Source organism: Eublepharis macularius, chromosome 5 (assembly GCF_028583425.1).
Source record: "Eublepharis macularius isolate TG4126 chromosome 5, MPM_Emac_v1.0, whole genome shotgun sequence".
NCBI lineage: Eukaryota > Metazoa > Chordata > Lepidosauria > Squamata > Eublepharidae > Eublepharis > Eublepharis macularius.
The window spans coordinates 15869817-15884393 of record NC_072794.1 but is presented as its reverse complement, the minus strand read 5'-3'; the positions used below and the strand labels follow the sequence as shown (position 1 = coordinate 15884393).

The window sequence follows — 14577 nt, the reverse complement described above, 5'->3', positions numbered from 1 at the left end:
ACTCTGCTGGTTCAAATCCCACTACTGCCATGAACTCAACAGGTGGGCTTGGGTAAACTACTCCTCTCAGCCCCCGCTCCATAGCTGTATTGTGGGAATAATAGTAACACTGGCTTTATTCACAGCTCTGAGTGGGGCACTAATCTGTCTCGAAGAGTGGTGGTATATAAGTGCAGTTATTATTAATTTGAGAAGACTCGAGCAAGTGAGTCCAGTCACACATGCTGTCAGGGGAGTCCAAAGATCCCTGGAGTTACCATCCAGTTTGGTTTGAAGAAAAATCTTCCCAATGACTCCCAAATCAATGTTATATCACCCCGAGGTATTCTAGCCCATGCAAGTAAATAGTAGCATTAACACACATATGTGAGTCTTGGTAAATGGTGGCTGGTGCTTGTCCCCAGGATCACTCACACGCCACGCAATCTTCTTGACCCTCTGCAGATAACAACGAATGCACAGCTCAGCCCACACTTTGTGGGGCTAAAGGACAATGCCTGAACACCCCTGGAAGCTACAACTGTGAATGCCAGAAAGGATTTGCTCTCGACAGCTCCGGCAGCAGTTGTGAAGGTATTGGGAAGCTATTGCCTTACTACATTTTTTGGCAGTGTGCTTTATGGCAATTGAGCTGCATTGTTTTCAGGAAGTAGCCAGTTGCTGCGGCTTACGACACAGGAGAAGCAAAGCTCAAAAATCAAGCAGCTATAAGATTTAGTGTCTTGTTGCCTGATTGCACCAGTCTCAGTTTTGACCTGGATCTTTGACATACATACAGCCATGACGTACGTACGTTCGTTCGTTCGTTCGTTCGTTCGTTCGTTCGTTCGTTCGTTCGTTCGTTCGTTCGTTCGTAGTCCACCTTTCTCACTGAGACTCAAGGTGTAATTACACTATGTAATTTAATACCACAAACAGCAGGAATGTTCATTAAACAATACGATAGGGCATAGATTGCAGAAATTTGAAAACAAGCAGAAATCTGATACAGAATTGAAACAAACATAAGCAATTTGACATGATATATTACATGACATGGAAATGACCCAGTAGGAACATATTTATAGTCACAAGCAGCGCACAGTAGCATATCAGCAGCCATGGGGCCGGTGAGGAACCTTAGGAGAACCTGATGGTTAAACTGTGGGGTTGCAGTAGTGAACAACTGTGGTACTTAGACAAAAAAAAATTCTGCAGTCGCTACAGGGAGAGAGGATTTTTTGCAGATGAGGGTAGATGAAGACTGAGGGGAATTGTTCCCTTTCTGCTCCGGAGGTTCTGTCCCACAAAGTTTATAAACAGCAACAGAGGATTGTGGAATCTCCAGGAGGAGTGAAAAATGACCAGAACCGACATGGGTGGATTGACCGTTATGCACAAGGGGGCAGGCTGACAGCATGAGGGGCACCCAGCCCCAAACAGGGGGTGGACTCTGCCCCAGTGAGGGCAGGTGGAAGGAGTTGCAAGCCGGCGGCCCCATCACGAGGCAAGCCCTAGCCACTGGTAGCATCAGTCAGTACAAGGCTGGCAGGAGCCCGCCCTCCCTCCTTCCCTTCCTCTGTTGGGGACAGGATCCTTTTCCGGGAACATTTTTGCCTCCCAGTCCACCTCTGCAGACCAATTAGGGGCATCGGATCATCCTGCATTGTTTGGCTGGCCTGCTTCGGGGCCGCTACAAATCTTCCTGAAAGAGCGGTTTGAAGCTTAATCCCTGATCCATGGGCCCTCTGTCTTTGGCTATAGATGTGGACGAGTGTGACGGGAACCACCGGTGCCAACACGGATGCCAGAACGTGTTGGGGGGCTATCGCTGTGGCTGCCCCCAAGGGTACGTCCAGCACTACCAGTGGAACCAGTGCGTGGGTAAGTACACCGCTGTGATCGGTTGGCAGCTTTTTCAAAACTCAGGGCTCCTGGACACCAGGCACGCCACGACTTCTGGCTGTCCCTCTTTCCCCTTTTGGCCCCAGATGAGAATGAGTGCTCCAGCTCGGCAGCCTGCGGCTCAGCCTCCTGCTACAACACCCTGGGGAGCTTCAAGTGCATCTGCCCCTCTGGCTTTGATTTCGACCAGGCCTTCGGGGGCTGCCAGGATGTGAATGAGTGTGCAGCCGGCGGGAGCCCCTGCAGCTATGGATGCTCCAACACAGAGGGAGGTTACCTGTGTGGCTGCCCCAGTGGGTACTTTCGTGCAGGCCAAGGGTAAGCACATGACCGTGTATCATTAAGCTGAGCATCGATGTTACCTGTACATGGGAGTGGAGTGGGTCTTTTTCTCCAGATATCATAGCCACTGAATCCCTTGAGGAGGGGGTAACAAAATGGACTCCAGTCCAAAGCCAATCAGCTGGCTGACAAGTACGAATGAGTAGATGCCCCCTGTTATGCTCCTCTCTGTTTCTGGAATGTCTCTTTGTGCAGCTTCTGTGACATTTCTAAAATCAATTCTGGCATTGGCACATGCGAAGCTGACTGTGGCTTTTTGTTCTTTCGGCTCATCTGTAGTTTTTCCCTTATCTACTTTTGCGCATGAGCAAAATGAGCAATTGATTGCATCAGGACTCTTATGGGTGTTTGGTATCATCTCTGACCGGTAGCAGCTCTGCAAGTTGTACCAGGTGGAGAAAATTCTCCTGGCCCTCTTATTGGAGATCCTTTCATTGGAGATGACAGGAACTCCAAATTTAAGCCTATGTGTGAGGACCAGAGATTCCACCCAAAGCCACAGGTCTCAGTTCCCAGCAGAAGATGTGAAGGGTGGAGTCCACAAACTCTGAACTTATGCAATTTTACTGCTTCTGCTACCTAGGGCACTTTGCCCTTTGGGAAATGGGTGACTGAGAGCTAAACTACAAGAGGCCAATTACACGAGGAGGAGCATGTGAAGGGAGTTACAATGTTAGCCGGGAAGCTGAGTTTTAAAAGAGATCGGAAGGCTCTGTCAGTTTCCCCTCTCTACAGAGCCAGGGAGATCTCTGCTCAGGTGGTTTATTTCCTCTTTGCCTCTTAGAAGGGGAGGTGAAACTGACAGAGCCTTCTGGAGGCAAAGAGGAAATTAACAAACTCTCTGAGCAGTGATTTCCCAGGCTATGTAGAGAGGGGAAATTGACAGAGCCTTCCAATCTCCTTTGAAACTCAGCTTCCCGGCTAACATTGCAACTCTCTTCATGTGCTCCTCCTCGTGTAATTCATCTCTTGTAACCTGGCTCTGAGCCCAAAATCTCCAGCTGGACTGTGACCTCTGCCAGGCTGTAGGGCAACAATTCAACAATTCCAAAGTTTCCCAGGAATTAAGACTTGGCAGAGGTCCAACAGTGCTAATCCCTGAAGACTGCCCTTCCTGAAATGTGTGGAAGATATGCTGAGGCTAAGATATACATAACCAAATTGGGATCGATAAGAGAACAGCGGTGATAGAAAGAGGTTAGGGGGAGCATGTCCCCATCTTCCTATCTCATTCCCTCTCTTACCTTTCCTTGGAATTGCAGGCACTGTGTCTCTGGGCTAGGATTTGGCAAGGAGGCCTACCTGCCTGCCCCTCTGGAAGAGGATGAGGAGAACCTCTTATCCCCCGAGGCTTGTTACGAATGCAAAGTCAACGGGTACCCCAAGAGAGGACGCCACCGGCGTAGCATCAACAGCACTGACGGCCAGCAGGTACTGGTGGGGAGGGTGAGAGTCAGTCCCTAGCAAATCTCTGCATTGGGCAAATATAGACACCTGCTAACTACACAGCGCCCTTACTGGATAGCCCAGGTGAGCCTGATCTCATCAGATCTCAGAAGCTAAGCAGGGTTGGCCTTGGTGAGCAATTGGATGGGAGACCTCCAACAAAGACCAGGGTTGCAGAGGCAGGCAATGGCAAACCACCTCTCTTAGTCTCTTGTCATGAAAACCCCACCAAGGGGTTTTCAGACGGCTATGGCTTGAAGGCACTCTCCACCACCAACTATACAGCAAGGTTTTCTTTTTTTTTCTTTTTTTTTTTAATAAAATTTTTATTGGAATTAGAATCATTTGATTTCACATTACAATCAATTCCCATTTCCCAATTTCTAACCCCCTCCCTTTCCCCTCTTTTTTATAGACTTCCAACAGTTTTCCAACCCTTTGTCCGTTTTCCCTTACTCATTTTAAATTCATCTATCTAACATACATATACTTTCCCTTTAATCTAAGCAATAATTCTTTAACTATTTTTAACACTCTATACCCTATCTTTAAGTCCCTTCTTCCGTATTAGACAAACAATTTGTCCCTTTTTTCATAATTTCATAATTTCCTGGTTTCAAATATTTCTATAAACCATATACCATATAAACCATATAATCCATGCATTCATATAAGTCAACCAATTTAACTTATATTCTGTATACTACTTTTTCTACATATCTTGTCTTCATTCTACTTTAGTTATATTTAATTATGTTATTAATTTCCTCTTTCTTTGATTATACATCTATATAACTATCATCAAAAGTTATCAATCAGTTTAATCCATATATTTCTTCAGGTAGACTTATTCAGTTTAACATATTACACGTTTATACCAGAAACAATATTAATTAGTCGGTCCTTATAGTTAGTTATTTTCTATCCACATTCTATATATTTTTCTATATATAACAATCTAACAAGATAGCTGCTTAGACATTTTCATTTCTCTCTCTACCCTCCGGTAAAGTCACCCCCCTCTACATTTTGTCATATTTCAATAGTTCTCAAACTGCCACAGTTCTCCTCCCACCTCCCATTTCTTCTATACAGCAAGGTTTTCAATGTCAAGTTTTCTCGGACTCATTGCAGGGGGCAGGGGGTGAGCATTTGGTTTTAAACAAGCAGGAAAGCTTCTGCCTATTTTTTTAGAATGGAAAACTGATCACGTTAACCCACTGGCAATTATACTAAAAGTATTTGCCTTTAACGTTACTCAGAAATAGCGTACCCAAATTCCAATGTAGCTGATTTGCAGTGCTCGATTTTTCTCCAGCTGAGCATTCTGGAATTGCTAATTTGTTTAAACTAAATTAAATTAATTTACAATGAGCGATATTTCAAACATATGTCCACACATTGCCGTTTGTTTTTAAGGTACCACAATCCCGCCTTTTGGTTGTTTTGGAGATTAGAGAATCCCTTTCCCCATCCTAATTTTCATGTCAATTTAAGTACTTCCAGATAGTTTCAGACGTGGAATTGAGCACTGCATTTGATTTCAGGCAGCATCCCTCCCTCACCTTGACCTGATCTCTTTTCTGCCCCCGGAAATAGGAGCCGGGTGTCAGCTTGGCCAGCATAGACGTGGAGGCACCCTTGGCCATGGCGCTAAACTTGTCGGATCTCAGGAAAAAGGAGCATATCCTGGACCTTCTCCCCGCCGTGGCTCCCCTGGAGAACCACGTCCGCTACGTCATCTCCCAGGGCAATGAGGATGGCTTCTTCCACATCCATCAGAAGGAAGGGCTCAGCTACCTGCACCTTACTCACAAGCAGGCCTCTCCCGGCACCTACCTCTTGGAAATCGTCAGTGTGCCGCTGTACCGCAAACGAGAACTGCAGAAACTCGAGGCCCTGAAAGATCTCGACTACCTCGCCGGAGAGCTGGGCCAGGTGCTCAAGATGAGGTTGCACCTCCATCTCTTCTAACGCCCCCCCCCCAAGAGACGCCAACAAAACCAAGGACTCAGGCTGCGCACTGCCCTACATCGTCTTGCTCCCTGGAAATCGGCACCTCCTTCCTCTGCCGTTTCCTGCCTTCCCACCCACTGGTCTGCCATGGGGGGCCAAATGTTGAACAGCTGCAGACTCAGAACCAAATCTATTCTGTTCTCCAAAATCCTCTGTTCCAACAGTCGGGTTCTGTCCAGACCATGGTGGGTACCCGCTCCAATTTCCCATGTTCCTCTGAACGAGAAACTCTGGAAAAGACCAAAGGAAGGAGCTGTGTAGGCAACATTGCCCTCCCAAGAGGATCCTTCTTGGCCTGTAGCTCTTGCCTGGGTTTCAAATAAGTACGATTCATTCCCAAATTCTTCTCCTCCAAGTTTTTTCCTCCATCTTGAATTCTCCAATTGACCTGACCTTCCCTCCGAACTGGAAACAAACCATTAGGAACTTTCCATTGTTTCGTGTTTTTAAAAGTTACACATTTCATACAGTGTGCGCATGATGGGCCACACCCCTCCCTTCTTTCCATTGGCCTCTTTTAACCTGAGCATTACTAATGCGCACTTGGCCTTGATCAAACGTATGCTCCAAAGAGGTCTTGGATGGGATTGTATCAAGATTCTTCCGGCATGGCACTTTGCAAAAAAGCAATCTCAATGTGATCGTTCATACGTTTGCATCACAATTCTTTTCTGTTCAGGTTTTTACAGATGCGCGCTGGCCATTTAATAATGTGTTTGTGTGCATTGGTATTGTAAACAGATGAAAACCATGGAATGGAAGGAATTAATCTCTGATTATCTCTTCCTTTGTAATTTTCTCATGTTGGGTGTTCTCATACATGATGGCTCATCTCTGATGTTAGCATCCTCTTGTTGTTAAAAGAGGAAGGGAAAGCAGAGGAGGAGAGGCCTTTCTAACGCAAATGTGCATCTGGGCCAACCTCACCTGTAAACACAAATGCACCTGTGAACATCTGCTTTAAGCCTCCCCTGTGAACACACCTGTGTTGTGTGACTCTTTGTACCAGTCTAATAAGAAAGATGCCGTCTGCAGTTCTCCCCCGTGGCTGTTGTGGCATTTCATGGTACTTTATTCTGTTTGCTTTTTGGCCTCCAGCCAGGCTTGTTAATGGCTCCGAGAATTCAACACCAGCAAACTCCGAAGAACCGCCTGCTCACGGCATTTTGAACAGGCTACAGTCTCAGACAGTTATCGCAACGCATGCGGCTCACTGGTGGATTCTCAATTTCCTTTTTCAGCAGGATTCTTCCTTCTGCTCTCTCTCATCCTTTCCTGGTCTCAACAAAATTGGCAAGTGGGGTGTGTGGGGCTAGAACAAAAATCATCAGCTGGAGGCTTTACATTTCTGCTCATCTGAATTAGCACCCCCTCTACAGCATTCCCGGATACAGCTGCTCTTGGCTTGATAGGATTTTAGGGAGAAAAACAGGGTGTGATTTAAGTTTGTTTCAGCTATTTTCTCCCACCAGATTTCAAAGTTTCAAAGGGCCTTTTTAAAAAGTCCTACCTGAAATATCCTCGGCTTCAGACTCCAAACATTAAACATTTGCTCCGCGGGGGGCGGGGGCACGTGCTGAATGTTTATCTTCTAGTGTGCTAACAATGTACCTTCTTTCCGGTTCCCCATCACTGCATGAAATGAATGGGAATCGTACAAGACAGCCACCCTTCATTTCACACTGAGCTGGAGGGCATTAAAATCCTGCATAGACTGTGGGAGTGTGGCAAAGACACTTTAAATGTGGTAAAGTTAGGTGAAATGCACATCACCACCCCACCTCCGGAAACACACAAACGAAAAACTTAGCACTTTCAAGTGTCCAAAGCACTTCACATACATTCGCTTGTAATCATTGCAATCCCCTTGAAAAGTAGGACCATCTTACAATTATTATGCCCATAGTGTGGGTGGGAAGGCTCAGTTTAAACCAGGGACTTCCCAATTCCTAGCTCAGGCTTTTAGCTAGTAAAAGTCCCCAGCAAATGCCTCACTATGCATTGAGGGCATGTGCAAGCCACTTAAACCACACCTAAAAAAATTAATTTCTCCATCTTGCCATTTCATCTGAAAAAAGATCCCCATTTGGTTTTGTTTTTTTCCTGCACATATCAAAACCGTGCCATTGTTCTGTTTCCACCTGTTGAATATTCACTACTAAATTCAGGCAGTTTTTAACGTTCTATTCCTACCTGTTGAATATTTCCTGCTAAATTTAGGCCATTTTTAACATCATTTTTTTTTGCATCCTTGGCCTCTTAAGAGGGATATGCAGTTAAAATGCCACGTGAATTAAGAACTCCGTTGATGAAAATGAGCAAAATGAAAAGGATTGTAAAGGCAACATATGAGAAAAAAACAAACAAAGAAGGAGCCGTACATCCCCAGTTAAAACGTTGCATCTGTCTCTTTTGCTTTTATCTTCATTATTAAGCATTGCTTGTCTTCACTGTTAAAAATATTATCTAAAGCTATGTGGGGCTGAGATGCCGTAAAAGGGGGCCAATTTCTCACCCCACTCCCCCAATAGATGGGATGGTAGCAGCCTCCGCTGAAACGATCTTATCAGGGTGCTGGGCCACAAAATTAACTTACCTTTGGGCTCCTCCAAAACTTGAAATCTCTGCCCCCCCCATCCCCATTGCGATGCACAGTGGGGGAAAGGTGGCGCCTCCAGGCAGGCGATACGGAACCTCATGATACAGGCAGGAGCTTGGAGTCGTTTGTGTGTCTGTGTGTGTGTTCTTGTTTTGGTTTGGCCGAACGGTGCTTTTCTCTCTCTCTTATTCATAATTAATATTAATGATAACCTTAATCAATTAGCCAAGGTGTGTGTGTGTGCGCGTGTGCATGGGTGTGCGTGCGTGTGTGGGAGCGTGGGTGAGTGTGTGTTGTGTGTGGGGAACTGAGACGTGTGGTCCTCCGTTCCTCCACACCCAGTCCATGACTTTCCTTAGGTGAACAAGCAGCCTGTTTGTGGGAGGGTCGGCCACACGCGGCACTGACACCAAGAACCGGCCACTTGTGCAGCTCTATTTTTTGTTTTGTATCACCAATGATGGCAGCAATAAAGTTATTTTGGGTTAAATCTTTCTTTCCTTCCCGTCCTTGTTTCCAGAAACTGCACAGTCTCCCACTAAGGTTACAGAAAGGGTCACAGGAGGAAGGGTTGTGATCACTCAAAGCTACACAAGGAACACACTAAGTTATAATTTCACAAACTGATTCTGCACAGCACTCAATTCATTTCAAGAAGGCTTATGCACAAGAGCTTCTTTAATTACTGCATTCTGTTGGTGGGGTAACAATAACATCCGATTTATATACCACACTTCAGGACAATGCCCACTCAGAGCGGTTTACACAGTATGTTATTTTTATCCCCACAATAATCACCATGTGAGGTGGGTGGGGCTGAGAGAGCTCCGAGAGAGCTGTGACTGACCTCAGGTCACCCAGCTGGCTTCAAGTGGAGGAGTGGGGAATCAAACCCAGCTCTCCAGATTAGAGTCCCGTGCTCTTAACCACTACACCAAACTGGGTAGGGATGCCAACCTGCAGATGGAGGCTGGAGTTCTCCCAAAATTACAGTTGATCTCCAGATGATGCTGATCAGTTCCCCGTGGAGGAAACGGCTACTTCAGAGGGCAGACTCCATGGTATACCATAGAGTCTAGAAGAAACAGAAGTCCCTCTTTCGGTAGAGCTTCCAAATCTCCAGGAACTTCCCAAACCAGCTTGGCAGCTGTATAGGGGAGCCATTTTGGATTTTCAGTTCGCTTCCAAATAATGTGTTCCCCTCATCCAAACCACGCAGATCATCCCCTTCTCCCAGCTTCAGATGCAGTCCTGCTCACACAACATCCACCATGTGACCCCACCCACCTTGTGGGGCTTCCCAAGGACAGACCCCAGCCCAGTTTCAGACCACCTTTGCCGCTTCACTTCTCTAGCTGTGTTTCGATCATGCTAGGAGTGCCTGGTGGGATCAAGTCTCCCAAAATCAGCTTTCAGCGGCAGACACACACATGGCCAGCCTGATCAGTGGAGGAATCTATATACTCTGTGGCAAGAGATGGGGTTGCCAACCTTCAGTTAGCAGCTGGAGATCTCCCCAAATTCCAACTGATCTTCAAGCCACAGAGATTGGTTCCCCTGGAGAAAATGGCTGTTTTGGAGGGTGGATTCTGTGGAATTATACCCCACTGAGCTCCATTCACTCCCCAGCCCCACCCTACCGATCCTAAATCTCCAGGAATTTCCCAGGTTGGAGCTGGCAATCCTACGAGAGCTCCTGAGAGTACTCGAGGGGAATGTCTTGCTGTTCTGGAGGGGCCTGGGAATAAACAGGAGGCAACAGAGCATGTTAGCAACAAAGGCAGCTTTATTTCAGGAAGGAAGAGGTGCTGGTATTCTTCCTACAGACAGGCAGGTGTTCTCATCCCCTCTCCCCCAGCCAAACATGGCCTATGATCAGATCTAACTGCCATAGCCAAAGTGACCACGAGGACAATACTACAGCCCCTTGCACAAGAAGCCACCTGTTCGTGGTCAGCATGCCACTCCCCTTACCCCCACGATAGTCAGTGTTCAGCAACTCTTTGTATCAGTCTGGGTAGGCACATGACCGCCCCCTGCCGGCACCTTCCTAGACCCTTTGGTGAAATTCAAAGAAGGATTCACTGAGGATTCTGATGGACACGAACGACACATGAGGCTCCCCCCGTCAAGATAGCAAGAAAGTTTGCAAGTTGTCAAACAGTACCGCAAACACAATAACACCACGGTGCCACACACAATAGCCGGCCTGGTGTGATGCCCAGCTGGGAGGGCAGAAACGGGGGACAACTGCTTCCTACTACAATACTATACAACAAGGAGACTACGGGTCTTTTCATCGTGGATGAAGTGGATGGGACCATTTCTGGGGCTATGGAACAGGTATCCTTGCCTGGGGGTATGAACAGCTATCCTGCTCACGTCCCTTTTCACCCGTTGAGCCAGCTTTTGTGGAATGCAAAAATTCGGGTTTCATCAGAAGCGACAAATGCACGGAGAATGGTGAAACGGGACCTGCTAGGTCACTGGCAGTCTGTCACTGAATACGAAGTGCTAGGGAGCTAAATAGCTTGAATTCGGTGCCCACTTTTCTGAGCCCAGTGGGTTGGAATCAGGATGCTCGATTGGATAGGGTTTTGACGTGATCCAGTAGGAGTTTTCTCATATTAGTCAATCCTGTCTTTTAAATAGCTGTTTAAAGGCACTCTGGATGTCCTCCTTTGCACATTCTTAAATGTTCACCCTACATAGCATCCCTAACCATAACCCTGCTGAGGCCAATAAAGGGCACATTGAGTGGGAACCCCTGAGAGAGAGAGAGAGAGAGACTTACTCTAAATCCACCCAACCCTTATTTGCAAGGGGTTACCTTGCTTCATTGCTGCTCTGCTCTCATCGCCCAACCCCATCTGCTTCAGTGCTGCTTCCCCCCGACCCACCCCCCATGAAGCTGCCATCCCCCCCAACTAATTTCTTCAATAACCCTCCCCAATAGCCCAATTTTCTGACCTCCCCCGCAATCCAAACCTCTAATTCTTGTTCCCCTTGGGGGCATTTTCCCTTATGTGACATTTCATATTTCTTGTGGCATCCGTTTTCTTAGCCTGGAGCTCACTTTATCCTGCGTGCAAACCCTCCAGTGGAAAAAAAGAAAAAGAAAGCTACATGCAAAGAGAGAAAATTAAAAATAACAGGGATGCCAAATGTCTGAGGCAGCAGTTGGGTGGCGGAGCCTGAAACACGAGAAGAGAACAGAGTAACTTGTTCCCAAATGCGAGTGAAAGGTAATACTGTGCTGGTTTCGCACAGGGGAAAAAAAATCCACAGTCACAAGAACATTGCGGTCCTGATAGGATCCACGCATAAGTACCCCGTCATCCCCATCAGATCCTTATGGAAGTGACCCTTGGATCCACCAGGGACATGTGAATATATATCTCATGGTCCTGACCTGGGACTACATGGAAATGACCCATAATCCCTACAGGGATGGAGGGGAAATGATCCCTTGTCCCAACTGGGTCTGCATGAAAATTCTCCATGGTCTTGATTGGGAGATTGTGAAAGGGGAAGGGGCATGGCTCAGCGGGAGAGCCTCCCCTGGGCATGCACAAGGTCTCAGGTTCAAATCCCGGTATCGCCAGTTAAGGGATTTGAGAGCAGGAGTGTAAACCTCCACAAAAGACCTTAGAGAGTGGCTGCCAGTCTGTGTAGGCAACTCTGACGTTGATGGACCACAAGATCTGATTGAGAAGGCTTCATGCGCTCACATGCGCTGAAACCATGCTCTGCCTCAGGAGCGCATAAAAGCAAATCATGGCTCTGATCTGAATGGCATGAAAGTGGCCCATCATCCCAATGGCAGCTAGGAGAAAAATGACCTGTTGCGTACACTTTCCTTCCTTCTTTTGTTTCCCCAAATAAAGTTGAAACCTACTGTGTTATGAGACTTACGTAAGTTTGTGTGGGCCTTTCAGACTGTGCCCCAAAGCTTAATGTGACAGGTGGTGGCAGCTACGAATGAGAGTGAGTGGGCTATTGTTTCAAGGCAATAAGAATAATAACATTTGATTTATACGCCACCCTTCAGGACAACTTAATGCCCACTCAGAGCAGTTTACGAAGTGTGTCATTATGATTTTCACGACAATCCCCCTGTGAGGTGGGTGGGATTGAGAGAGCTCTGAGAGAGCTGTGACTGACCCAAGATCACCCAGCTGGCTTCAAGCAGAGAAGTGGGGAATTAAACCTGGCTGTCCAGATTAGAGTTCTGCCACTCTTAACCACTACATCAAACCAAAGTTCCAGGGAGGTTGGGGAAACAGGGTCCTCCATCTCTGGCTTCTTCTCCCACCCTGCTTTTGTCCTTTTTGGAGTAACCCATGACAAACACATTTACCAAACAGCATCTGCTTGAAAGTAAACTCTGGTCCCCATCAGGACCTCGAGTTTTCTTCCCCACAGAGATGTTGAATTGGCATAGTATTGCTACAAACATAGCCGTTCCAAACGGGCTGCTATTCCTGAGGCCTGACAGCCAGAAGGAAGCCCCTAGCCACACAGAAGGAAGCAGTGGGTGATGTGGAGCTGATCCTCAGACAAGGATCAGCTCCACACAGCTTTACTTACTCCTAGCCCATTTCCTGTCTTTCAGGCTTTCCATCCTGTCCCTGAAAGATGGTATTCTCATTCTCTACTGCTGTGAATGGCTCACTTTTCATCTCGTATAGTTCAGCTCCGCCAGCCTACTGCCGCTTCTTACACGGTTGATCCATTTCCCCCTCTTGATACCTATAGATTTGCCAACAGAGCATTGCTTTTTGTTTCTCTGGTGCCACAGAAGTTGATGCCACAATAAAGATTAAAAGTGTCACAAGTTTGCATGTTACGTTTGCCATAGCAGATAAAACACAGGGATCCCCCTCTTGTTTCCAGGCAGTTTTAGCAAGTGGCACCATTCCCTGGGAGGTACTGAATTCCACACCAGGGCTTGCCCTTTTGATGGATATATTATTTGAAGATGCAGGGGAATCAATAACTTCCCTCCGAATGGAAATTGTTTAGTAAGGATTTTTTGTTCACATGGTCTAGTCTTGCTACGTGGGAAATTGCTCTTCAGGATCCACAAATGTACAGGATTGTGGCTCTCGACATCCCAGATCAGCTAAATGTTCAAAGGTGGGTTTTTTCACCTTGAAACTTAAGCTGACCTCACTGTGTGCTCCAAGTAAGATTTAAGCTGAACCAGTTGAACTAAGAGTCTGATCACCAGAATTTAGCAATATAAAGTGGGATGAGGAGGATATGGTTAAATACTAGTTCTGCTCCCTGACACCCTGAAAAAAAGATTTAATTCAGCTCTTACTCCTGCTTTGGCAGAGATGAAGACTAGTGGCAATAATAACTGATAGTATTAATAACAAGAAATGGTTAGTAATGATTATTATTCTTAAGACCATTTAAACGGTATTCTCATTTGAGTTCAAAACATTCCAGTGCGTATTTTTGTGAGAGTCTTTACCAGGGCTTTTTTTTCAGCTGGAACGCAGTGGAACGGAGTTCCGGAACCTCTCGAAAATGGTCACATGGCTGGTGGCCCCGCCCCCTGATCTCCAGACAGAGGGGAGTTGAGATTGCCCTCCGCACCGCTGGAGCGGCCCAGAAGGCAATCTAAACTCCCCTCTGTCTGGAGATCAGGGGCGGGGCCACCAGCCATGTGACCATTTTTGCAGAGGGCAACCCACTGATTTCCACCACCTCTTTTCCCAGAAAAAAAGCCCTGGTCTTTACAATCGCATTAGAAGGTAGGCCAGTAAGATAGACTACCAACACATTGCACCAAAAGACTTTGGGGGATGACCGAGTTGTTTCCAGGCCATCCACTGACTCCGTGATTGGCGTAGGATTTGAACCCACTTCCTTAGCAATTTGCAACACTGTTAACAGTGGAGTGGCCCGAAGCCTGTGCGGAAATTGTACTCTGCATTGGCTATTACCTTCCAGAGCAGGGATCACATGAAGGGGAGGACATCAATACAGACTTGCAAGCAACACCTAAACTCCAACCAATTCACTATTGGGTCAATGGTGCCCTGGCCAAAACCACCTGGAAAAATATCAATTGGGGATCACATTTATGGCAATATGATCTGGACCTGGTTGTCCTCCCAGCACTCTAAGCTCTCCCACTCCCATGGTTTAAAGATTCAATCCTCCCCACCCAAAACCCACAATGGTGCTATGCTGTCCCCATGTCCCATAACACTTTCCCCTCCCACCCCAACCCAGCCCCACCCCACATCACAAGACACTTAGGATCACAGCAAAAC

At 46.8% G+C, this 14577-nt stretch overlaps 1 protein-coding gene across 1 annotated transcript in view; it reads left to right on the top strand.

The window, feature by feature from the left end:
* Nucleotides 1-5646, top strand: part of FBN3 (fibrillin 3) — a 163573-nt gene extending 157927 nt beyond the window's left edge. The window contains exons 60-64 of the mRNA XM_054979993.1: nucleotides 445-573; nucleotides 1744-1863; nucleotides 1971-2202; nucleotides 3489-3657; nucleotides 5272-5646. Coding sequence (XP_054835968.1) covers nucleotides 445-573; nucleotides 1744-1863; nucleotides 1971-2202; nucleotides 3489-3657; nucleotides 5272-5646 — 1025 coding nt within the window. The remainder of the gene's footprint in view (nucleotides 1-444; nucleotides 574-1743; nucleotides 1864-1970; nucleotides 2203-3488; nucleotides 3658-5271) is intronic.
* Nucleotides 5647-14577: the final 8931 nt, after the last annotated feature.